This window comes from Lagenorhynchus albirostris, chromosome 8 (assembly GCF_949774975.1).
Source record: "Lagenorhynchus albirostris chromosome 8, mLagAlb1.1, whole genome shotgun sequence".
Classification (NCBI taxonomy): domain Eukaryota; kingdom Metazoa; phylum Chordata; class Mammalia; order Artiodactyla; family Delphinidae; genus Lagenorhynchus; species Lagenorhynchus albirostris.
In genome coordinates this window covers 83,761,963-83,789,011 of record NC_083102.1, presented here as the reverse complement: position 1 = coordinate 83,789,011, position 27,049 = coordinate 83,761,963, and the positions used below count along the sequence as shown (strand labels likewise).

Genomic DNA, 27,049 nt, shown 5'->3' with positions numbered 1-27,049 from the left:
TGGAATAATTTTATGTAACTCTGACTAAAGTGAGACTGTATCCTCACATGCATAAATGCCTTTCTGGGACCATTGATTTAAAAACTGGCATTGAGGGACTTCCCTAGACATCCAGGGGTTGAGACTCCGTGCTTCCACTGCAGGGGGCGCAGGTTTCAATTCCTGGTCAGGGAACTAGGATCCCACATGCTACGCAGCGTGGCCAAAAAATAAATTAAAAAAAAAAAAAGTAAAAAAACTAGCATTTAACCTTAGTGTTTCAAAAGTGTGTGTGTGTTCCATGTATACAAAGAAGCAGAACAGAACAAATTTGCTATTCACTAGAGTGACTCTGCCACACTGAACTTAAGAAAAGGAAAGAAAAGGTACTTCCAACCAAAGAGGAAAAGGAGATAATGTTAGAGATAATGTTTCAGAAAAAATACTAAAAAGGAAGGTTTTAGTATTTTAACTGCAGATGGGTAAGAGCATCTTTGATAATATTCCTGCTTTTCCATAGAGGCATCACCTTCTGTCTAAAGCCCCAGTCCTAACAAAATGGCCATCCACTAAGTACCTGACTTGCCGGAAAGGCAAGATTACAGTTATTCATGTTCAGGGTGCTTTTGGAAATAAGCCACAATTTTGGGGAGATTTTTGTGACCCTTTAGGCCTAAATGCTTGTTATTTTTTTGATTGAATAAACTTGACGTGTAACATTGTATAAGCTTAAGGTGTACAGCATGCTACTTTGATACACTTATATATTGTAGTATGTTGTAGTGATATTTATCACAGTAATAATTATAGTCAAATATTATTGTCTCTATTAATGCTTGTTATTTTTTGAAGAAACTTTTTCTAGTAAAGAGTTGCTTTAACATCCTTATAGCACAGACTGCAAAGAAAGGCAAACTGGGTTCAACTGTGGACTGATCATAATGCTTCACAGATGCAACATTGGACATTTCATATCTCTGAAACTTGCTCGTGCTTGCAATCCAGCTAATCAGATTTTGACAAGCTTAGGGTATGTTGCTAGATTAATCTGTGGGTTTCTACAGCACTTGTTATCCTTGAATTAATATATATTCCAGCTAAGTATGCACCTTCTTGTGCACAGTGATACAAAATACTAGGATAAGCAGCATTGCTCACCTATAAAATGATAAATAAGTGTTAAAAATACATATAATTGGTTTTTGCATTTAACATTTTTACTGAGACATTCTCTATGATCTTTCAAGTGCAATGTAAAGTGCAAACAGCCCCTACGCTACCTGTAATCCATGGCAATATAAATAAGTCACTGTAACATTTGGGAAACTCATGTTTTAAGAAACTTCTTTAAACACAATGTAATATGAAAAATAGATAAATAAAATATACACTTTTTGTTAAACAAGTTTGCTTCTTCCTATTTCATTTCACAGTCACTTAATTAAACCCATGGCTATTTATAGAAAAATCTCTGATTTCATATGCACAAGTTTCACTAAAGGCAGTTAAAAGGTTCAAAAAATTAATCCACAAATTTTATCATTAGAAAAATCAATATCTTTTACTTCACACTATAAAGGTTTACTCTTTCTTCTGTCACATATTTGTTTGGGGCCATTATTGGATATATGATGACTGCCATAAAAGTGAAAGTTTTTTTAAGTAAACCAAAATAACTGAAAATAACACAAAGCCGGACATGGATTCGTGTAACAATTACAGGGAGAAATGTTTTCCAAGGTAAAACAAGCCATAAAATATGTTAAATATTGAAACAAATCTAATTATTCATTTAAAATATCCATCATTAACCTACTGGATCCTTGAAAATAGATGCACTGGATGCATCTGAGTTAATATTCAATCAGTTGTCAAAAAAGGAAACTTTTTTTCTGTTACTTCTAGACTATCCACAGCAGACAACACTGTATATTAAACTTTAAACAAATTTTTTTTAAGTTTGTAAACAATTAATCTCCAAATGGAGTCTTTTTTAATAGAGTAACATGTCAATGAAATGTAATAACAGAAGCAATTATTAACTTCCTATGACGATATGAGTATTTTACAACAGTTTTAAGCAGATGCATATCCCTATATAAGTCTATGTAAAATCAGTACTTATCAACCTATTACTAAATTATCTATACAAAATTAATTATAATTTACTTTTATTAAAGTAAATATCACATCAGTCCTTTCTGTAAACAGAAGAGAGGGAGCTGGGACTAGAACAGAATAAATAATTAAAGAGTCACAATACTAAGCAAGTTGTAAGACCCTATCCCATGCTTCTTATCATGATAAATAGCCAGATTGTAGCTTAGAAAGATTTTTAAAAATTAATATTGGATTAATTGGGCGATTGGGATTGACATATATACACTGATGTGTACAAAACTAATGACTAGTAAGAACCTGCTGTATAAAAAAGTAAATAAAATAAAATTCAAAAATTAATATTGGGCACTGGACCTTCAAGGTAGATGTTCCTATTGAATTCTAAGAAGGGACTAAGTCAGCTGAAATGCTAAACTCACTGGGGGAGGCTGATGGTAAATCCTTCATCTTTAAAGTGTTAATATAGAGAATTACTTATATTGAGCTGCTGACGTGCTCACAGATGCAAAGTAAACTTGTTGCTGAATTTTGATGTATTTTCCTTTATTATACATGGTTGACTGTGAACACTTAGGAATTAATTCTGTTTCGTGATTGCCCATCTTTATGAGGTCTTGATCTCTAGCTAAGAAATAAAAGTTCTGCCTTAAAACATGATAATAGTCGGGACTTCCCTGGTGGCACAGTGGTTAAGAATCCCCCTGCTAATACAGGGGACATGGGTTTGAGTCCTGGTCCGGGAAGATCCCACATGCTGCGGAGTAACTAAGCCCATGCGCCACAACTACTGAACCTGCGCTCTAGAGCCTGCGAGCCACAACTACTGATCCTGTGCACCACAACTACTGAGGACCGTGCACCTAGAGCTCATGTTCTGCAACAAGAGAAGCCACCGCAAGGAAAAGCAGCTTACGGCAACTAGAGAAAGCCCACACGCAGCAACGAAGACCCAACGTAGCCAAAAATAAATAAATAAAATATGATTATAAAAAAAAACCCACTATACTACCATCTAATAGTCACATGCAAGAAGTAGAAATAAATTCCTAAGGTTAAATTAGTGAATTTGAATAGGATTTCTGTGCTTGTCAAGCCTAGAGTAAATGATTCAATATATTCACCAACTGTTTAGGAGAAGAGATATGGGTACAAAGGGAATAAATAACTGGGGAAAAACTATGGCTAGAGTATAAAATAAATATAAAACAGATCTTTACACATAAAGATGGTATCAGTGAGAGTTATTTTTAAAACGTGAAAACATGTTCCATTCCACTTAATGGCATTACTCTTCACATTAATGCTTTTCAAAGAAGACTACTACTTGCAAATTACTCATAGTATTAATTAGTCAATCATTTTCTATTTTTCAGTTAGTCTTCAAATAAGTGTAAAATACCTTGAAAGTTAAAAACATTTCATGTCACTAGCTCAAAATGACCAGTATGCTTGGAATAACATTTAGTAACACTTACATAATGCTTATTATCTGCCAGACACTACATCATTTAAATACATCTTATTTAATATTCTCAAGATACTATTACTACCCCAGGCTAGACAACTTGTTTATATAGCCAATACTAAGTGGCATACTCAGGATTCAAACCCAGACAGGCTACTTGGGAGACTATATTTAATGGCTACACTATCACACTCTTGAGGGAAATGATTCAGCCAGGAACTGCTATGCATTTGAAAGCCATTGTTTAAACTACAAGCAGTCAGCGTTGTCAAATGTGGAAACCTTTTGCTCCTTATGAATGTGAATGTGTGAATTTCAAGCAACTAAAAAGAAAAGTGAGCATAAGAAATATGGCAAAAGATTGCACCATATAAATGTTAAGAGCAGAAATGGTGGCACTTAAATACATTAGCTGTGATTTCACCCCAAGATTACTCTCATTCAAAACAAACACATACAAAAAGCAGTCATATTTAGCATTCAAGGTCATACTACCTAAATTACGTACATTTAAAAAATATACTGAAAAACTAAAGTAGCATCCCCCATAAATTATGCCCAAAGATAAGTGTCTCATTAACCTTGTTGCAAAACATTAAAGATACTTTATCCTAAAAAAATTAACTGATCAAATTGTTTAAATAATTCAATAAAATTCACGTACATAAATTTCTATGGAGGAAAATCAATCTTGGAGAAAATTTGACACAATTTGTTTTCAGCTTTTCAAATAAAGGAAGCATAGAGGTTTAACTCTATGATACTACCTTGAAGTCAGTCAAAAAGAAAGCATGACTCAATAAATTTGGATCTTCTTTCCTTTGAAGGCATCTTTGAAAGGAGCAATAGGAGGGAGAGCAATGTACATCTTCTCTAGAACTGAATTTCAAAGGCTTTACTTGGCCCTTCTCCTACATCGGAAGAATTATAAAACGTTTTGTCTTTTATGTTCCATCGTGAGATCCTAAACGGGAAAATAAGTTCAGGCTATGTAGGTCCCCATGTGGTTTTAGATGCAGTAGCTAGGAATGTAGGACACAATGGTCTATGTAACTGGCTGCTGTGAACTTTAGTGCAGATTTTAAAAGAAAAGAAAAAAAAAACCTTTAGCTCTTCAGCACAGATCTCAAAATCACTCAAGAAACGTCCTTCAATTGCATCCACTGCATTAATGAGATCACAGAACAGAAGTGCTAATTTAGATTAACTAGTTTGGTGAGGAAAGTTTATTATTATAAACTAAAAAGCCATAGTTTATAAATAATAATAGGATGTGACAATAAAGGATATTTTTCATATGTGACTCATCACTGTGTGGATTAAATGCAGTTTAAATTAGAAAAGATATCCCCTGAATTTAATTAAATGGCTTTCAAAAATGGCTTTGAAAACATTTATACAATGTAGAAAAACTACATCTATTTGTCTAGTGTGTCTTAAAATTCTGGTAGTTCACCTTCTTTTAAAATTATGATAATTTAATCTTATAACAACTGTAATATAAAATTAGCCAAGCACATAAATAAAAAGTGATTAAACAATGCAATTTTATCTGGTGCACTTTTTAATCAATATTCTTATATTCAAACTTCTTTTCTTTGCAAAATCTGCCTCAGTTTACCTGATTATATATGTAGTTTCTGTATAATACCCAACGTTTGAGTACCCGAAAATCAACTATCTCATGAATATTTTAAAAATACAACTGCTAAACAAGCCATGTTTAAGTTTTTCAGTTATGCTAGTTTACTGGCTCTCTAGAAATAAGACTACTGAGCCAAGGGTTTCTAAATATTTTTCCAGCAAGTGAAATCTATAGTGAAGCCCAAGACACACAGGCACGGTATCTACGGTTCTGAAATTTTCACTTTGCTTACAATGATAAAGTAAACCTATTATTATTTGACAAGGGAAAGAAAGATTTCAACAAGGGAATAGTATATGAATCACCATACATAGAAGAATATAAAAGAGGATTATATTTTCCACAAAAGCTAAAAGAAGCAATTATTTTTGCTCCTTGGTTAGTGATTCAGGAGGTTAATTAGATTCCTCTGGGGTTCTGTGAACATCATTATGAACATCAATCATCAATGGCTCAGTGAAGCGCAGAACTGAAGGTTAACACAGAATGAAAAGAAAATTTCCCTAAATATATCACATTATATGTGTATATGCCATGAGTTCTAAAAACAGTAATCTTCCAAATAAAATCTAACACAGAAGTTGAGTATCAGAGACTACCTTGGATCAAATCATGGAAGGATTTAAATGAGATCTAGTCCAGGTACCCATCTTACGTAAGAATCCATGGCATGTGGTCATTGGCCTCTTCATAAACACTAACAATGATGGAGGCTCATGAGTTCACAATATAGTCCACAGATTTTTTTTTTAAAGCTCTATTAGAATCTTCTTAATAAAAGTAAAGATGCTTCATCCTTTAAAAATTTTCATAGATTCATCTTAGTTCGACCCTATAGAGTATCACAGGATAGTCAGAATTCCTTTTCTTACTTGATAGCTTTTCAAGATTTAATGATAGCTTTCATGCTTTCACTTTTCCAAGTCTTTCCACTGGATTTTACAGAATAGATTGACAATACCCAACAATCTCCCTTTCTTTCTTTTCTTGTCTTGCTGCTAGAGTTACAGTTTGGGAAGGTCCATCTCAAAATGCAGTGCTCAGAATGAGTACATTAAAATGTGGTAATAATTATAAACTATAATAGGACAATCACCTCTCTCATTAGGATATTATCATTAGTCCAACTTAACAATGCCTTAAGGTTTGCAGCCACTTTCCACTACAAATACCAACCTTGTTGCCAACAAAACCATGGTCATCAGTTGTAAAGTAGATTTTTGGACTCAAAACCAAAACCTTACATTTATATCTATTGCTGCAAGATAGTACCATGACATCAAATATGTTAACATGAACGCCTATATTTGAGCCTCTGGTATGTCAGCTTGAAAAATAGTAAGATACTCTATTTGCCTTCCTACCAAACTCAAATTCTTCAGTTTCATTCAGTATGGAGCTATGTTGATCTACAAGTCAATGTTCACATTAGCCTATCTCAAGTCATCAGCTACTAATACTCAAGAATCCCCAATGAAAACTCTTTTTGTATGGCAATTTACAGTTAAGAAATTTTGCCTGAGATTTCATTTTTCACTGGCTTACTTTTAAAACTGGTTTATAGAGAAGAATAGCTCCCTAAGAGTATTTCATATCCCCCGAAGAGTGTTTCTTGACAGTTGATCATGCAGTAAGATTAAGTGGTCGCTCAAAATGCAGGCAATGACAGCTCAATTCCATCTATGAGGCGGGACAAACAATGTATCACCAACAAGAAACCTTTAGATTGATGTGAATGTGCACATATACATACACGCCACACACGAGATGCGAATGTGAGCTACAAAATGTATGAAATCCCACGTGGAAAACAAAGATACACTACTTAATTCGAGCTAAAGTTGTCCTCTTTCCAAGAAACTTTTATCTCCCTCTTCCCTCCTACGGACCATAGTTTTCTTTCAGGCAAAGACAGAGAGTTCTGCAACAGCCCATCACAGCCTTCAGCTGAGCCTCATCTAAACCAGGTTGGAGCTGACCGAGCCTGAGTTGTAACCAGCTGGCTTTTCCATCCAACTCCTCCTCAGAAACACGCCCCCTCCCCCCTCTGCCCAAATCCGAAGCCAGAGGAGAGTCCAACCACAGAGAACTTCCACTCAACCCAATGTTCATAGTAAAGAACATTCCGGTAACCACGTCTCTCCTCCTGACCCCCAACGCTAGAACCCGCTGCTAGTGCCGCGCCTTCCTCGAGAACCGCCTCCCGCGGGCCAGCTCGGGGTGAGCGCCCGGGTTAGTCAGTGCGCACGTGACGCGCGGTGCCCACATGACACGATCGTGGGCGGGGGAGGGGGACAGGGGAGTGAGGCAGGGAAAAAGTTAAGGAAGACCCGTCCAAGCGCCCGAAGCAATCTGCCCCGTCCCTTCTTTGTCAACTAGTGGCTCAGGGATTCCCCCAAGGCGTCTTCAGTCCAGCTCCCGAGACGGAGGGCGCAGCTCTCTGCTCGTCCCGCCACCCCCTACTCCTCCCCGCCCTGCTGGTGATGCCGCTGCACCCTCAAGTTGCTCCTTCCTCCCCTTTCTCCCTTCTCCCCTTTCTCCCTCCCTCCTTTTCTTCCATCCTTCCTCCCTTCCTTCCTTCCCTCCTTCCTTCCTTCCTTCCCTAAAAGCTCTTCATCCACTGCGGGCCGTGCCGCTGACGCACATTCAATTGCCCCGGGAGCTCGCCTGCACCTCCGAGGTCACACAAGGCCGAACACCTACCAAAGGGGAGGGGATAACTGCGCAAACAAAGTTGCACGCCCCACCGCAATCCGCCCCTCCCTTCCACCGAGCCCCCCATTCGGAACCCCGGCAAAGCCCACTTGCTCTGCCGGTTCTCTCTCGACATCACCCCACCGTCGCACAACACACACCCCCTTCCACACGCGAGCCCACCCTTCCATTATGCCCCGCGCTTGAAGCGGTCCAGCCTCCTGGCAAGAACCGAGCAAGCCGCTGCGCTCACCTTGCTTGACACACTTGAGCCGGAGGGGATCCTTGCAGTGTTTGATCACGGCAAGCACGTCCCTGATGGTGAGCCCCGCCACGGGGGTCTCGTTTACTTCCAGCAGCAGTTCCTCAGACACCAACTTGCTGCCGCTCTCATAGGCCACCTTGCCGGGCTTCACCTCCCCCAGGTAGGGGAACTGTCCATTCTCGGCGCCCCCCTTCAGTTCGAAGCCCAGCTGGCCCTCCGGGTTCCTGCCAATGACACTCTCATGGACTTTGCTAGTCCAGTGGCTTTTCTTTTTCAAGCTTTTGGACATGGCAGTGGGGTGAGCCGCCTCAGCTCCTGAGGGATTCCTTTGGGGTAGGGGAGTTGGTGCTGAGAGAATGAGGATGAAGGAGCCAGGGGGCCAGGAGGTGAGAAGAGCAGACTGCCTTCCTCCCGCCTCTGTTCGGTGCTTTCCCTCTTCTTTGGATGGAGTGTGGACGAGGAAGGGGGAGGATGACAGGGACGGCTGGGCAGAGGTAGGAGAGCTTGGGTGAGGTTGTGCTGTCCCTTGAATGACACTCAAGGCTGTGGCCCCGCAGCAGAAGAGAGCTGTGGTGGTGGCGGCAGCGGCGGCGGCGGCGGCGGCGGCAGCCAGAGCGAGCAGTAGCCGAGCTGGGGAGCGGGTGGGGTGGGGGTGGGGAAGGAGGGTAAGGATGCCGGGGGCCACTCCTGCGTGGTGCGAGTGGGAGCGCGCGCGCGCTCCTGAGCGTGTGTTGTTAGCTGATATCCATGGTAGCTGCAGTGGTAGCGGCAGGGTCCGCGCGCGCCCGCGCGTGTCTGTGTCTGTGTGCGCGCGTACTAGTTGTACTGTACTGGCAACAGGGGAGGAGGCAGAGGGCAGAGGAGGAGGGAGCGGGCTGGAGGGGGAGGAGGGGCACGCGCGCGCCGGGTGGGGAGCCGCTTCGCCGCTGTCTCCGCTCCCTCCCTCCGCCGCTTGACCCGGTAGTGAAGGCTGAGAGAGAGGCAGGCTGGGTCCGCCTGGCAGTCTACGGGAGGAGGCGGGAGCGGGAAACGAGGGGAGCCGAGGCCCGGCGTGGGGAGGCCGGCAGGAAGGGCTGCGAGCCCAGCGCGGACCTTTCTTCAGCCTCCCGGCGGCCAAGCGCTGCGCTAGGCTGCCGCGCTGTGAGCACGCCCTGACTTCCTCAGACCTGTGCGGGGCGGAGCAGAATTAGCGGCACCTGGACTTCGGCTCGCCCACTGCCGGGCGCTGAGGCTCGAGCGCCGCGAGCCTCGGGGCGCGGAATCCTGGCGTGAGAAAGCCGAGCTCTGGGACCCGTCCGGCGTGCGCTCGCCGGAGAAGGCCCGGGCGCTACGAGCCGGGTGGAGGCGTCGGAGTTCACTGATTAGACAGGCTTTGTCTTCTCACGTTTCAGTCAGACCCGTCGCAGAGTTCTCAGAATTCCCCTCAGAGGAGCGTAAAGTTAGAAAACTGGAGACTGGTTTTTCTGGCAGCCAGGGACGGGGAAGCAGCGCCCCGGCCTCGGGTGCAGACGGGAACTTAGCGGAGGCTTGAAGTGTAGGGGCTTCACTTTTCCAAGTTAGAAGAAGCGGGAAGAAAGGGACTGCGGGATGGGGGTGGGGACAGCTGCGGTAAGCAGCCTCCTCAGAGAACTGGGCAGTTTCACGCGGGATCTGCGGCGAGACCGCTGGGCACGCCCTCGCCGCGGGCGCCCTCAGAGCCGCCGGGCTGAGACGCGGGAGAAACCCTAAGTTGACCCGAGCAGACAGCCTCCTGCTATCTTGAAGGAGAAGTCTCCAAGGGTTGACAGCGGCAGAACAGGGGCTGGAACTCAGCTCGCTGGCCCGCCACCAGGCTCCTTTCCCTTCACCAAGTTTGCACCCGGGAGGAGAGGTGAGGACCGGGGCGCCAGGATGCAGGAGGGCCGCTGGGTTTCACTCAAAGGCTAGTTTCGTGTGAGATGTTAGGGGTGACTTTTTAAATTCCTGTAACTGGTAGGTGAATTTAATTTGCTTTAGTTTCAAAATGATAATTTAAAAAAAAAGGTGCACACCCACTCATCTCTTTAAAGCAAAGCATGAAAAGCACTGAGTTGTTAGGAGTCTTGCTGTCTGAGATGAAGACAGTGTGGGAGGCAAGCGGAACAGTTAAAAATGCTTAGTCGACCCAAACAAGGACCCAGTTTGAATTCAGGCTCTGCTACTTAGCAAGAGTATGATCTTGAATGAAGTGTCGACCTTTCTGAGCCTCAGTTTCCTTATTTGTTAAATAGGATTAAAAGTACTAATCTGACAGGACTACGGTAAGAATGAGATCAGGGAGAACGTGCAAAACGCTTGCCTGACATAGATGGGTAGGCACTGAAAATGATAATTTCCTTTTTTCCCCTTCTCGTATAACTCACTGTTTGGGGAAGTGGGGGATCAAAGCTAGTCACAACGGCAGAGATCTTAAAGAAAGATGATTTAACCGTGTCTTTTTTCACTTGAGAAAATGGGTCCCCAATGAATTGGCTTTGATTGGTGAGGATTATTCAGTGAGCCAGGAGCAATGCCAGGATCTGCAGCCAGAGGTGCGGGCAGTGCCCAGGTATGGGCAGGACTTTTTGTACCGTAGCCCAGTGTCACCCAATGAAGTTGGGTTTTAGCATTATGAGATACAGTCTTAAGTGGAAATTGGTAATTAGAACCAAATACAGTGTGTATTTTTAAATGCCATTTACAAACTAACATGTACGGGTAATACTAATATTTATGAAGTTCTTTTTTATCATTTATCTTTTTTAACATTTATCACATGTTGTTCTATAGGCTTTACATATATTAATTTATTTCTCCTGACATCTTAGTAAAGTATGCAATATTATCATCCCCTTTTACAGATAAGGAAACTGAGGCATACAGAGGTTAATTTTTGCAAGGCTGCAGTTTTAGTCAGTGGTGAAGCTCATATTCAGACCCAAGTGTTTGGCTCAAGACGTGGTCTCAGTCACTGTGTTGTACACTCTTCCCATGCAATTACCACATATCCTACCAGCAGTCAGTACATAGTGTCCCCAGAGGTTGGGTCTGCGTTTTATCGTAGAGGTACTTAGGGAAAAAGAAAACAAATGGGGCAGGAATTTGACATAAAAGCATTTTACCCTTAAGAACCCAGGAGAGTCACTGAGGTGTGTGCTTGCTAATTTAGTGTTTGGAAGCTTCTAATTCATCTTTTTTTGCCCTTAATTGTGATAATTAGAGCTGGAACCTGTAAACATTTCTTTGTTTTCAGTTGGCTCAATGTTAGCACTTGTCAATAGAAGGTGCTGGAGGGACACTGCATATAAAAGGGGCTCCTCTTCTTGTTTCCAGTGCTTTTCTTCTTGCTCCTATGGTGTGGTGGTCAGTGGTATCCAAGAAACCAGTATTTCACACCCTCCAGGAAATTTGGCCACTTCCCCAGTGTGTGACTTCCTAGTAAGCCTCGCCAGCAACCCAGTGGGTGACTTCCTAGCAAGTTTCACGGGCCCCCTAGCTGGTGGTTTTTCTCACCAGCCCGGTCTGTGATGCCTCAACCAATTTCTTGACTGTCAAATGGGCCACAACCTCATTATCTCCAATGAGGACTGTCTCTCAGGCTTTGTAGGGTAGAGAGCAGGGATGGGGGTAGTTCATCTAAGTTATCCCTCCTTGAGTACTCTCCCACAGCCCTGGAGGTAGTGTCTGCTCCCTTAATCCACTCTTCCTGCATTCTTTAGTGATATCTTCTCTCTTAAAAGAAGAATTGCTAGTTAATAATTCTTTATATTAAATTTTCCCTGTTCTAATTTTGGTGTGATTTCTGTCTCCTGACTGGATCTTGACTCATACAAGGTGAAGAATCATGTAGAACCCTGAGGAGAGTGCTTTCTTGGGTGTCAGAAGTTGGGATCTTGCCTTTAGCTGTGCAACCTTAACTAGATCACTTACCCTGTCAGAGCTTGTTCCCTCATTTGTAAAACGGGAGTGAAAATATATGACAGGGTTGTGTGAGCATCATGTAAAATTGAATGCTCTTTAAATGCACTTAAACGTGAATGCACTTTAAAGTTGTAACATGCTATCAAAATTGAAGGTTTTAATTATCAGAATAGGACCAGAATAGCAAAGAAGGAGATACTTTAAGAAAAAAATTACATGTATTCTGGGGACTCATTAGATTGTTTCTTGGCAGTGGGAGGGGCGGCATTTCCTGTAAGGTTTATTGTCATCAGATAAATACATTGTTTGTTCGTTGGTTGGTTTACTTTGCCTAGCTTTTCAGAGATGAAAGCAAATAGTTGTGAATCTTAAGTTTTTCAAGTTTCCAGCTCTCTGAAAAATATGACTGAAATTATGACCATTTTGAAATGCTAGATTCAGACTAATCTGGTTACTTTCTATTCTGGTAACCTTCACATTTGCTTTATTTCTCCTTTGTCTCTTTTATCCTTTCTGGGATGGATGCCTATGTCACGAAAGAATTATTTCATTGCTGAGCACTCTATGTGCAGAACATGGCACTAGATATTGTGTGCTATTCCAAAAGAAAAATAGTTCAGGAATCTTAAAAGCTAAAGAAAGAAAAACATAAGTACATTCAATCCTTAGGAGTTCTATGAGGTAGATGCTTGTGGCAGACCCAGTTAAGTTCCATCCTGATCCCTTAGGATCCCTTTGATTGGATCCGCCTTACCCCTAGCTTCTGTGTTCTTTTACTTCTCAGAGCCAGCCCCTGAGACTCTCTTTGGAAGACTGCCCAAGGGCTACTAGACTCATTTTGCCTTCAGGCACAGAGAGCCAGAGGGGACCCACTTAGGCGTTCACTTCCCTCCTAGTACACCCTTTGCCAAGGACTGCCCTACACAGTATAAAAGCCTGTAGAAATAAGAAGATCTGAAGTGTAATTTACACCCCAAGGCTCCCCTGCAGGATCATGCTGATGCTAGAATTTTGCCTGAAATCACTTCCTTCCCTATCTTGCTTACTCTGTTATTTTTGTGTTTTTCCTGGAAGTGTTTTGTTAATAAAACAATTACACACAGTCCTCACCTCAGAATGTGTTTCCGGGGATCCTGACCTAAGACATTGCTATTCCTTTTTACAGATGAGGAAACTGAGGCTCAAGTATTATAAATTACCCAAAGCCACACTACCTGTAAGGGGTGAATTTGTGACTTGATCCATGTCCATGTGACTCTAAAGCTCCTACTTCTAATGCTGTATTACATGTAAAGTCCCTCATACTGAGTATTTTTAAATTTACTCTCTGAACAGAAGTGGACACAAAGCTCAGCAATTGGTTGATCAACAGACATAAAAATTACATCCATATATTAAGAGATCTTTAAGTGTTTCAGGAGGAAGGATAAAGAACCACGAACAGTAAGACCGAAGTGCGGTGTTCCTCATCTAGGAAAACCTTGACGAAGGTGAGAGCTGCCTGACCAGAGAGAGCTCTGATGAAGATACGACTCACATTTTAGAAGAGACTGTAAATGTTCAATGTGGTTTTCAGTCACAGGCTTTCTTCATGCCAAGGCTGAGTCGGGTATTTGTGTTTTTCCTGTTGATTCTGTAACAAATTTCCACATTGGTGGTTCAAAACAACACAGATTTATTATCTATAGTTGTGGAGGCCAGAAGTCCAGAATGGTTCTCACGGGGCTAAAATTAAGAAGTTGGAGGAGCTGTGTGTATTCTGGATCTCTAGAAAATCCTATTCCTTGCCTTTTCCCACTCCTACAGGGTGCCTGACCTCCTTGGTATATGGCCCCCTTCCTCCATCTTCAGTGCCAGCAACAGCCAGTTAAGGCCTACTCACATCCCGTCGCCATGACACTGACGCCCCTGCTTACCTCTTCTACTTTTCAGGACTCTTGTGATTACTTCAGGCACCCAGGTAACCCAGGATAATCTCCCTAGTTTAAAGTCAGCTGATTAGCAACCTTAGTTCTGTCTGTAAACCTAATTTCCCTTTGCCGTGTAACATACTGTATTCACAGGTTCTAGGGATTGGGACCTAGATATCTTTTAAGGGGCCATCATTCTGTCTGCTGCAGTATTATAGGATACCACATATTCATATCCTCACTGTTTCTAACTTAGTTCAGGTTATCAACATAACTACCCCCATATTATTGTGGTTATTTTCCCTCTCCCTGCCTTTACCTCAAAAACCTCTGTTTGGATTAGCTGAAAGAACTTTCTGAAACCTCTCCTTTCTTGTCCGCTTAAAATCCACTAATGCTGCCCATTACATACACAGTAAAGTACAAACTCCTTATTTTGGTTTGATCCTCCTCTGCCCCTTCCAAACTCTCCAACCACATCTCGCTATATACCCCCTGGAATTAGAACCCAGGGCGCCCAGCCAATGTGTATTCTCCAAAACAACCGCAGACTAAAGGAAGCCCCTTTATAGCATCTGTTCTAGGTCCCTTGGAATATCATTAAAGACAGAAATTTAAAAATTGAATTTCAGTAATATTTTGATCAGGGTAGTGAGGTACAGTGCCTTGTGCCAAAACCCCACCATATTTGGGACCCGAGACAGCTGACTCGTGTGTCCTACCAAAGGGTCAGGCCTGGGTCTCCCCTTCCCCTTACAACCTTTTGTTTCATCCATCCTGAATTTCTTAGTTTCCTTGACTCCCGAGGCTATTTCTTGGTTCTTTGCCTGAAATACAGCCATCGCTCTCTGTTTGTGGGGCTTGTACCTGCTTACCCTCTAAGACATACCTCTAAGGCCCTTTTCTCTCAGGAGCCTTTTCTAACTCTTTTTTTTTTCCTACCAACATAACACAAACTCTTCTTTATGTCTCCATGTACCCTTTGTGGAAACATGGCTTCCAATACACCTCCTTATTTTCAAGTCTGCCCTCCACAACAAGAATAGCTGGGCCTTTTTAGTCCATCTTTGCATTCTTATCATTTTGCGCATTCTTGTCATCTTGCACATTCTCTGGCACAATGTAAATGCTCAGCAGAATTCTGCCTAATAACAGATATATCCAAAGTGATAGTGTATGAAATTTCACTATCTGACCGCTACCTTAATGTGAATTTTTATATTTAGTGTTAAACGATTATCTCTTTACATTCATACTAATGTCTTAAGAAAATGGAATGCGGAAGAGCACATATTGATGAAGAAAAGACAGAATATACTCAGCCTTGAGGCTGAGGTCAAGAAAAGAAGCCAGATTCTTCAAGACCTTGGGACAGGGTCTGAGAGGTAGTAGTGATGGGGGGGCGGGGGGAGGAGAATAAACTTGACCTGCTTCATAGTTTGTCCATGGCCATTACTATTATTAAACCTCTTTTCACTCTTGCTACAGTATTCACACAAAAATGCTAATCCATATTTATAAGGGAGAATTATTTAGCATGATGCAAAGTGTCTTAGACTTTTCTATCAGATCATCTCCAACAATAATATACTCACCCATCGCCAACCAAAAGTAATCTTTTTTTTTTTTTTTTTTGTGGTACGCGGGCCTCCCACTGCTGTGGCCTCTCCTGCCGCGGAGCACAGGCTCCGGACGTGCAGGCCCAGCGGCCATGGCTCACAGGCCCAGCCGCTTCACGGCATGCGGGATCCTCCCGGACCGGGGCATGAAGCCGCGTCCCCCGCACCGGCAGGCGAACTCTCAACCACTGCACCACCACGGAAGCCCAAAAGTAATCTTACTTGAAGTCTCCAGTTTTCATCTAAAAGTCCTATGGATTTTAGATTCTACTCGGTAGTAGTAGGTTCATATTTATACCAGTGTGAAATATGACTTTCCCCTCAAACTTTGCCAAATGATGTTTCAGGAGGATTTGCCATGTTTATCTGGTGGTTTCTGGGCCCAGCCCAGTGACTCCACAGATATGCACAGCTTAAGTCCAGTGACTGGAAATACAAGCCCAAGTCCCGGAGAGAGTTTGGGCTACAGAGATAGACGTGGGGACACTTTGAAACCTTGAATCTTTGGCCTAACCTAGCAGAGTGCAAAACATGAGAAGAGGAAAACACTGAACTCTGATTTGTAATATCTTTTACTAAGCAGAGAGGAGAGGAAAGATCAGTGAAGAAGACTATATTCTAAGGTGAGGATCTAATGTTGAGAAATCAGGCCTCTGCAAGTTAGTGAGGGGAAGGATTAGGGTCTTAGACTTCTCCAAAAACGTGGAACTGCATATTTTATTTGGTATCTCGTCAAATTACATTGTAGTGCTAATTCTCTTTACCTCAAAACCTCAAATATTTTGATGATTGTAACATTTAGGTTTTTATCAATTATTTTTTTGTAGAAGGGCCAGAACTGTTTCATTTTAGTCTAGAATTAATGGTCATTGGTTGTGCTTCTGCATTTCGTATAGCCATCTTACTATTTTTAGTATTGGTCTTAGTATTGGGAGGGAATATATGGTCCAGCATCTCCAGATCTCAGGAAATTACTTTCAGTCAGGACTGTCAGCTAGTCACCTGGCCCTGTGTAAAAGATCTGGGAACAGTCAAGATTTGAGTACTTAAATCTATGAGAGTATTAGATCATTTTAGCTGCTAGAAAGTTCTGAACGAAGTGACTTTGGTCTTTGTAAAGCATCTCTTTGTGTGAAATTCATGGACCACACAGACTACACAAAGTGAGGAAAGAGAACTACAAGATTGTTTAAATCATTGCTCCATCCTAACTACAGAGTTCACATGTATGGAGAGAAATTTGACCAGCTCAAGCAAAGAAAGCATGAAAGTAATTTTTTGTTCTGTGACTGATGCTTTTGTTACCTTATTCAACGTATGCACAAAATACAACAGAATAATGTTGTTTTGGGATCTGGAAATGTATTCCTTCTTATGCAGTGTTATGCAGGCATACTTATTGAATGTCAATATCTGAATTTATCTGTCTTTTTTTATTATTTTGCTTTTTACTCGGTGCCTGTCAATCTTTTATCATCAATTTACATTCTACTAAACTCAAAAAGATATTCTTATAGCTTTTATACTTTTAGCCTTCCTTACTAGATTTTTTTAAACACTTCAAAAATTCAGGTACTTGGGTTTCATGCCATCAAGTAGTTATATCTATATCCCCTCCTTTTTTTTATTTAAGTGAGTATTTCATGTGCTATCACTTTCTACTTTGTGATTCTAAATCTTTTAAAACCATCTTACTGTTTTTTTATGCACTCATCCTTGTAGAAAATTCTTCTCTATAAAATACTATTATCTCTTACATTTATAACTACTTCTGTTTTTTCATATTATTATTATTCCTGTTTTCCAAATGCACATCTTAATTTATTCTTTTTTTCCTCTATGTATCTCTTTAGTATATGCCTTTAGTTTCCCATCAATTCCCATCATAAATTTTTTAAAACTTTAAAATATGCTAATGTATTTTTAACATTATGTTTAATGCCCATATTCTAATCCTCCCTATTAATTTTTATCATTTTGTTATTGATTTTAAATGACAATAGTTTCCATTTCAATTAAGTAAAAGAAGCAAAAAAGGCACAATATTATCATGGGCTTAATTTTTGTCAATAGTAGAAAATCTTGTAGGTATAAAGAAAGTTTATATGGAAATAAAGTGAACATTTTCTGTCTTGAAATAGTGAGGAACAATCAGATGTGTTTTCTAGACTTTGGAAAAACATACTTCAAAAAATTCAAAGAAAAGTTCATCATGCTTCCTCAGTCAGATTACTAAGAAGCAAAAATTCTGATGAACAATTGGAGGCAATGAGAGTGTAATTCTAATCACACTAATTTTAATAATTTTGCAAACCTCTCCAGACACTATTCTGTGTGGTATAGTTTGCTTTTAACCATTCTGAATGTCAGAGATGTCTTTCAGAATATGATGAATACTGGTGATCTTATCCCACCCTTCGTCCCCCATCATAAATGCACATGTACATATATCTTCCATATATGTACATATCATTTCATGTAATCTATAGATTCATTGATGCCCAACCATTTTTTGGTTAGGTGATTCTTTAAAAGTCCAGTTTAAATAAACCTCTTATTTAAAGGTTTTTTTTAATTTATATATAATCAGCTGAAAGTAATCTTATCTACTGAATTCCTATGAAATGCTACCTGATCCTTTTCATCAGGTTGTATTACAAAATCCTAGGCATAGCTCAGCCTCACTTCTAGGCTATAACTTGAGAGCATGACTCATGTTCGTAGTCCTCACAGAGGTTGAATGAATGAAGGAAAATACAATAGTAGGAAAAAGGAGACACATAACTGCAATGAATATACAGTGTATAAATATACACATTTATACAGTTTATGTATAAACATTCCCTGAAGCTCCCACTTTAGCAGGATGCTAAATAAAAGAAATCTAAGTTTTCTCAGTACTAATGGAGATTTACTTCCTAGCTCTTTTCTCTGGAGACAAATGTAGGTCTCCTCAAGGTTAGGAAGATTTGCATATGAGGTATGATTTAAAGGGCTAGAAACGTCTTTTCTGCTGTCTCCAAAACACTTCACTATGTTTTGTCATATTGCCTGATAATTTGCATTAGAGATTTATCCTTTTGAGATAATAAAATGCAAATATCTCTGAAAGGGTTTCTTCTGTTTTAGTCCTACTCATATGGCTACTAGTGAACAAAATATGTTCATTACAGGATAAAGAGAAGACTGCCAACTAACAAATCCCTAGAGTCTGTACTACACCAAACGTTGCTTAGCAATTTCTACAATTGTCTCAGTCTAGTTTACAAGAATAAAGAGATTAGAAATCAAGGGTATATGGGTATGTTACATAAAGTTGTAAAATTGTTATTTACAACTGTGTTTCTGTTCTCTATTGATTTAAAAACAATGGAAATAGAAGATTAATAGGTGGGTGTCGTAGGGTGGCACTAGTTCAGTTCGGTGGTATTAAAAGGTGATTGTTAAGCCAGGAGTTGAATGAGGCACAGCATACACTTGTGTAAAAATCCGGGGGAAGGACTTTTCAGGCAGGGGAAAGGGGTAATACCTAGGTCCTGAGGTGGTAAGGAACTGGACAGGTCAGAAATTAAATAATTTCTACTTTCATTATTTTATACATTCAGTTATGCTACCACTTAGGTTAGTCTCTAAGGCCTTCCACAAGTTGGACCTTGCTGAAAATTTAATTCTTCCCTCACCTCTTCTCACCATGTTCCAGGCTAGTCTGTGCCTTTGTGACTTTGTTTAATAGCTGCTCATTCGTTCATTCTTGCCTAATAAACTGTGGCTTATCTCTTTAAAATCCACCTCAAGCTTTTACTCTTTGAGGAAACCTCTCACTCTCTCCCACCCATCATCCAAAGAATTGCTCAGTCTTTGTGCTACCATTGACTTATGCACTTGAGACACTGCTTTGAAATTACTAATTTATGTGTCTGCTTTTATCACTAGTAAGTTTCTTTAGGACAGAGACATTATTAATTCATCCTTGGGTACCTTTGATCCATAATATTAGTAGTACTGCATAGTACATGGTACTAGTAGTATATAGTAGATACTCAATAAATCATTGTTCAATGAATGAATGAATGGGATATCTTTTTGCTGTTGTGATTTAACTAATGTAACATTTATCTTCAGAACAGTTTCCATGACATATTTATTCTAGTTAATAGCTGTAAACTAACTCTAGACTATAGCCATATTCTATAACCACTAGAATGTTTATCATTATGTCATTTCAAAACAATAAAATGTTAAATTAAATATTATCCTTCATATTTAATGCAAACTATGCTCATGGAAATATTGTGGAAAGATTGAGTAATTTTTAACACACAGTTTTCGATTTTTCCATTTAGCATACTTTAGTAGATTTTCAGCCTTTTAAATATGTTAGCATTGAGAACCAGGTACTACTTAATGAAAATCATGATTTAATAGTGTGTTTTTTGTGGTTTGTTTGTTCCTCTTTTTAAGTCAGGGTGATAGAATTATGTTTGAGACATTCATTACGTTTTATTTAAAAGAACTCACTTTTCCTAATTTGTAAGCTGAGGGCGTTTTCAATTCCTAAGTGTGTGGAGTAGCTGGATGAGGAGCTGGGAAGGAGAAATTATAGGAGATGTAGCAAGAGACGGAAGGAGGATACAGACCTTTTGGCAGGCCAAGTCAAAGGTAGTTTCTGTCAGGGAACTACTACAGCATCATACTTTAAGAGATGACAGAGAAATGGCATTAAAGTAACCATGCAGAATTGGAAATACACATTTGGAGCTTTTTGTTCCCAGAAAGTTTCCAATATATTGGTACTTGCCCAGTGTCTAAGGAGATAAGTGTCTAAATGATTGGCATTTGTTCTAGGCTTTATCTATAGTCATGGAGAAATTTTCACCTGCAGGTTCGTCCTGAAGTTGTGGTACAGTCACCTGATACACATTTACTGAATGAACTAAGCTAATGAGTATAGGTCTAAGCCTTTAATATTAGTCCCTTTATTTATTTGTTTTTAAAGTTTGTGTTAGTATGGACTCCTAGATTCTTATTTAATCTAATGGATTAGAATACTAATATTCTTTATTTTGATGTTCAAATTGTTTCAGATTTGGCTTGTAGGAGTTCCTTTAAGATGGTTTGCTTATCCTTTTGATGTGTCCCCCTGATTATTTGAACATTTCCTTGTTTCCTAATATAACAAAATGTTCGAAATTTATCTTGTTTCTTTATTCGCCAGCTCTGGAATCTGCCTTTCCCCACAATTAACTGTGATAATTTTTAGTGGAGAATGATATTTAGAAACCAGAATATGGTGATTTGTCTTGTTTATTGCAACTGTTGGCCCATTTCTTCTAAGCAGTTTCAGTGGAGAGACCTAGGAATTGTATATAGAGATATTTCAAATATATTTATATGAAATATACTAAATGTATAGGAAAAGATAACTCAAATTGTCATCTTATTATGAACAAAACATTAACATTTTTGAAGGGAAAATATTTGTTATCTACATAGAATGGGCCTAGAAAGTAATAACATTAATCTTGAACTAAGTACACCCAAATAGGTTTCATTAACAGTTAAACATAATGTATCTTAGAATCTCAGCTCTTGGAAGGAGACATTGTCTAGAACTGTGATCTAGGTGTTATACAGTATACCCTTGCAGTGTTGTTTCGGATCTGTGTTGGAAGAGAAAAATAAGATCAGGGGACAAAATCTTGTCCTAATCTTTCCTAAAACTTTTAAGCACATGGAGAAAAGATATTGAGCATTCATTACATTCAGAATCTTGAAATGAATGTATAGTTATGAGGGGTATAAACAAACAAGGATGTAGTGACACTATCTACATGGAAACAATACTAGTGTCCTCTCTTTGGATAACTACGCTATAGATGCAATACTAACCATTCCACTTAGCAATAGCTTGATGATTATTTGGCCACCAACATGAATAACTTGTTAAGGGAAGATGATGAGGAGTTGTGAACATCTGAATAATCAGGATTTGCATCATAAAATCCTAAACTATGTATCCAAATTCTTACAGAGTTTTCTCCCAGCTTGTCATGGAGGGCTTTAACAGTCTGTTTCTTCTATTACATTGAAAACCAGAGCTTCTCTACTTGGCTTACTAATTCCAAAGATTAAATCATTAAAGGTAGGAGCTTACCTTTACTGATTTATTTGCTTTTCAGAAAAATTAAGTATAGCCTGATAAAGTTCATTTTATGTAGTATAATAAACAAAGATTCTCATTTTAATAAACACTTGCTAACTATTGCATTATAGTAATTTAATAATGACCTGAAAATAATGTAAAAATATATGTGTACATATATGTGTATATGTTCATATAATACATATGTTATTTTTAACTTTAGAAATCATAAAAAATAAAATAGATACCTGAAGAAGCCACAGCTGTAATTAAAAAAATATAATTTGACAGTGTTAGAAGGCAAAATTAACTAACAATTATTAAGTTACTATGTGGTACACACCATATGTATTGCATTTTATTTAATTATAAAACAATATAATTACTAGAGCTATTATCATCCCTATTTTATAGAAGAAGAAACTGAGATTACCTACCTTATTAAACTTGGTCAACTTCTTGTAACTTATAATTAATACATTATAGAAATAGGACTCAAACCCACATATGTTTACTTTAGACCCCATGCATCACATAAACCTTCACATGAAGTATGCCATATAAATAACACTACTTCTGGCCAATAACAATTTTACTAAATTGATTCTTTGTTTTTTTGTCTGTAAAAGAAGGATGTTGGCCTATCTTAGCCATCCTCAGTGTTTTTAACAATCAATAAATGCATTCGTCACACGTAATATTTTTTTTAATGTTCTGTATTCGTGATTGCAAAATAACTATGACTCAGTTATGCTTTGAACTTAATTAAACTTTGAACTTAATTAAAACACATCTGTATACATCTGAAAAATACCAGTCGTGACAATAGCACAGAGAGCTTGGTTTTGAAAAATAATTTAAGTTATAATTAAAAATGAACCAAAGGTACATAGAGAAGGTGTGGACCACACATATGTGGCTGAAAGCTGACCCACAGTCATCTTAAATGGATTTTATCAAAAGAGATGCCTAAAAGACCGCAAGATCCCAACAAGAGAGTCTGTGAAGAGATGGCCTGCTGAGACCCAAATCACAGTGAAGTACCCTTGAGAGATGCCTGCTAATGAATGGAGAGAGGAGTAAATAGTCTGAAGAACCCTACAAGGAAATGAAACACCCTGCAAGGGAGAAAGACCAAGAGTCAGCTTTGACACCTTCCAAACCAGACAGCAGTCAATGATGGCAGCTCACAAAAGTACAAGCATGCAGGAGCTTTGCTATACCCTCACATCTCCTCTCTCCACCATCTTAAAACCTGGTGTGGTCAGAAACAGTGCCAATCAGCATTTGAGGAGAGGAAGAAGACAAGTTGGGAAAATAGAGTATCTATCCAAGTCATACTGTATACTACAGGGCTGCCTTCTGTTGCATGGTTGATTAGGTGAGTGCAGAAGCTTTAATTTTGAATGAAGTTTGGAGTTTTTATTATTTACTCTAGCTGTACCTATCAGTTTCTAAGCTGAAAGTGATTAAAGTACCAGGAGGACTTTTATTATTTAAGAGAGAAGTGGGGCACGAATCAAAATTCTGTCCAGGGGAGGGAGAAGAATTACCTTATAGAGCATACTTCCAGGGATATTTTGAGAGAAAACAAAGTTACTTAATTATTTCATATTTTAAAAATTCTTGTTCGGTTATTCTCTCAATTGTGTTTTTATATATCCTTTCTTCCTAAATGCTTTAGCTATAAGCAAATAAGGGTAAAGTCTTCATATGCAAGATTATACATGTTTTCCTTTATAATTGGAGAAAATGGTATTTTATCTGAACCCCATGTGTCATGTGACATATTTGACACCCTATATCATACCTAGTGTGTGACTATTTATAAAACACAAATTATCTCAAATCAACAGGATCAAAATTAGATTTGAAAAAGTGTATTCAATAAGATGTGTAAATTGAGGTAGAATTAATTCTAATTGAATTCACAGAGGACTTGAGATGTAAATCTGTAATATGGATTAGATGCGAATTAGTATTAGATTTGCATTTAGAAAAATGTACTATGTTCAGTTCTGAGTGTCATTTAGGCAGAATATTAGGACAGATATCCTATCTTGACTGTCTTCTCCCCACTCCCCACCACCTAAAAGTCATTGAAAAATCTGTTCATCTTGATTATCAACATTAAAGACTGGTTTTGAAGAATGCAGAGAACCTATTTACATTTTAGTGGGAGATAGATTATAATTAAGAAAAATTTTTATAGGTACAGAAAAATGTCCTTAAGAGGTAACAATTTTAATACCTTAAAAAACTTATCTATCAAATACTGAGTTTTAGATATTAAGGCTAGCAAATATATACAAAACAAAACAGTTTCTTGAATAAATGTACAACATTTAGCTTAAAGAATCCATTTAGGACTTAATATTCTGCTATCAGTATGTGGGCATTAAAATTGTTATTTGAAACATGTTGGTAATTAACTGAGAAAAATCCTTGGAATTTGGATTTAGGTACTATTATTTAGATTTTAGATATTGTCCAAAGGAGGTTGGTACTGTTTATAACATGGACCCTAATGTCACCCTAAAGTAAGGTATATAAAAAAAGAATATTCTAGTATGCAAAAAATGTTGATGGTCTGTAATGACATCAGTCTCACAAGTATAATGCAGAGAGTAAAGTACTTAAAACATTTCTTTATATTATTTCATTAACTGGCTATTCATGAAAAAATAAAACCCTCAAATATAGCAAAAGTGAATAGTTACTGAAACTTAGTATCGCTCTGAAAATTTATGTTGCTTAAAAATACTGGTTGTGATCATATAGCATTCTGAATTCAATGACTTTTAGACCATCTTAGTTTCCTACCTAAGAGCTATTCCTCAGTACCTCCTTACTGATAAGAAAGAACCCCTTTTTGCTCAGATTGGCAATGTTCCCAGATAAAACATTCACCTTCTCAGACTCTTTTGTATCCAGGAGTGGCAATGTAACAAAAGTGTAGGTGATGAGGTCCAAATATGTTTCTGCTGGAGACTTCTGGGAATATTTTTGTTTTTCTAATACCGATATTCTTTTTGTCCCTTTCTCTCTCTCCAGGCTACAGCACAACTGAAGAGAGAGAAGCCATCTTGCCTCCATGATTGGACAGACATGAAGATAAAAGCTTCCCTGTGTGGATGATAGAGCAAAATGATAGAAGGGGCTCAGACTCCCTTCCTTCAGACTTCTTGATATGTGAGGAAAATAAAATGCTATTATAAGGTTAAGCTACAGAAATGGGCCTCTATTTTATTTGACTAAATATGTCACAGTTCAGACAGTGTCCATTAAATTGGTAAAAGTATCTACTTTAAAGGGTTAATCTGAGGGACCCACCAATACGTTACACAATCAAATCTCAGAAAAAATTAATTTTTTTTAATTCATTGTAATTTTGAAATTGATCTTTCATAGTCTTTTAGTTATCAAACTATTAAATACATTTGACCGTTCAAATAATGTTGTGAATAATGCCAATGAATCCTGTTATTTTTCTCAGTGTGAGTAGGATTGTGTGTGTGTGCGTGCGACAGATTGTTACCTGTACTTCTACCAAGCAGATAAAAATTGTAAGTTCCTTGGATTTTATTAATTTGCTGGAGCAGCTCATAGCACTCAGTAAACAAGTTTATTTACTAGGATACCATGGAAAAGTTGCGTAAGGCAAGGGATGGGGAAAGGGCACAGAGATTCCGTGCCCTCTCTGAGAACACCACGCTGCCTGCATCTGTACTCATTCAACCTGGAAGCTCTTTGACCCTGTCCTTTTGGGGTTTTTTGGAGGTTTCATTACAGTGGCATGATTGATTAAATCATTGGCCATTGGGGATTGATTAAACCTCCAGTCCCTCTCCCCTCCCTCCCAAGGAGTGAGGGAGGTGTGGAGGCAGGGCTGGGACTGAATATTCCAACCCTCTATTCATGTTGGCTCCCCAGGCAACAAGCCCCCAGCCTTAGTTGCTTTCCAAAAGTCACCTCAATAACATAAACCCAGTTGTGGTGGAAGGGGGCTTGTTATGAATAACAACACACCTAGTTCACCTTTATTAACTTCAGAACTGAAGACAGGAGATCAAATATTCTTACAAAAAATGTTCCCATTGCTCTTATAGCTCAGGAAGTTCCAAGGATTTGGAGATCTGTGAGCCAGGAACCTGGGATGACGACCAAATATATATTTCTTATTATAACTCACAATATCACAAATTAATATACAGAGGTCTTTAAGTTAGGGGGAAAAAACAAATATAGCCATTTCACTGATTATTAACTTAAGCCCTCAAGTTAAAATGTCCTTGGTCAAAGTCACAGATGTTATTTGCTATTTGCTCTGAGAATAAAAATGGTCACTTTGAACATCACATAAACCATCCCTGAAATAACTTCTCTCAACCTCCCATCTTCTCCCACTGACAGAAGATGAAAAGTTTCTAAGTCAAAACAATCTTGAAAAGAAGGAAAACAACCAGAGTCTAGGAGAGTTTTCCAGTAACTGCATGGGCAATGGCTAAGATGAAAAATAACTGGAGGCCATAGCATCCTTTTCCCCTCAAAGGTGAGCAGTACCTAAGAGGGAGAAAGCTGAGCAAGACTACAGTTTACAGCTACCACCCATCCCTAGTTCAGAGATGCAGGGATTTTGCCAGCCACAAATTTGAACAGCCATCTATTTACTGAAATATAACAAACTTTCGGTGGCAGCTAGGGCCATTGCCTCTATAGACTTCACTATCCTCCAAGTACATATAGTTCTCAAACCCTCAGAAAATTCAGTTCCCAGTAAAACACTATGAATAAAAGGAGTCTGTGGTGGGGATATACTGAGGAAGTTGGTAGGCAGAGAGGAAGAAAGAAATCTTCCCTGACCAGGAATTGAACCTGGGTGGAATTTGCTAAGAGCATATTTCATAAGTGTTCTCACCACACACAAAAAAATTTGACTTAAAAAAATAGTATATGAGAGGGTAGATATGTTAATTAGCTTGATTGTAGTGATTATTTTACAATGTATATGTTTATGTATATCAAAACATCAGTGTATTTGTATAACTTAAATATATGCAAGTTTTATTTTTCAGTTATACCTCAATAAAGCTGAGGAAAAGAGGGAGATTAGGGGAAAAAGTGGTAAATGGAAACTTGCCATGTGGTGTAACTGTAGGCGAGGACAGTGATTGTGAGCAATGCTTGGGAGGTATGGGATTTCCATATACTACTTCAAGAGAAAAAAGTTAAGTAAACACAGCCAGAATAATCCAGAAATAAGTTCTTATCCTAGAAGACAGAGAACCAGG

At 39.0% G+C, this 27,049-nt stretch overlaps 1 protein-coding gene across 1 annotated transcript in view; it reads left to right on the top strand.

Moving 5' to 3' along the window:
* LOC132524348 (uncharacterized) overlaps positions 1-24,982 on the top strand; it is a 38,387-nt gene extending 13,405 nt beyond the window's left edge. Inside the window, exons 2-4 of the mRNA XM_060156185.1 lie at positions 7,374-7,442; positions 7,985-8,467; positions 24,813-24,982. Coding sequence (XP_060012168.1) covers positions 7,374-7,442; positions 7,985-8,467; positions 24,813-24,896 — 636 coding nt within the window. The 3' untranslated portion in view covers positions 24,897-24,982. The remainder of the gene's footprint in view (positions 1-7,373; positions 7,443-7,984; positions 8,468-24,812) is intronic.
* Positions 24,983-27,049: the final 2,067 nt, after the last annotated feature.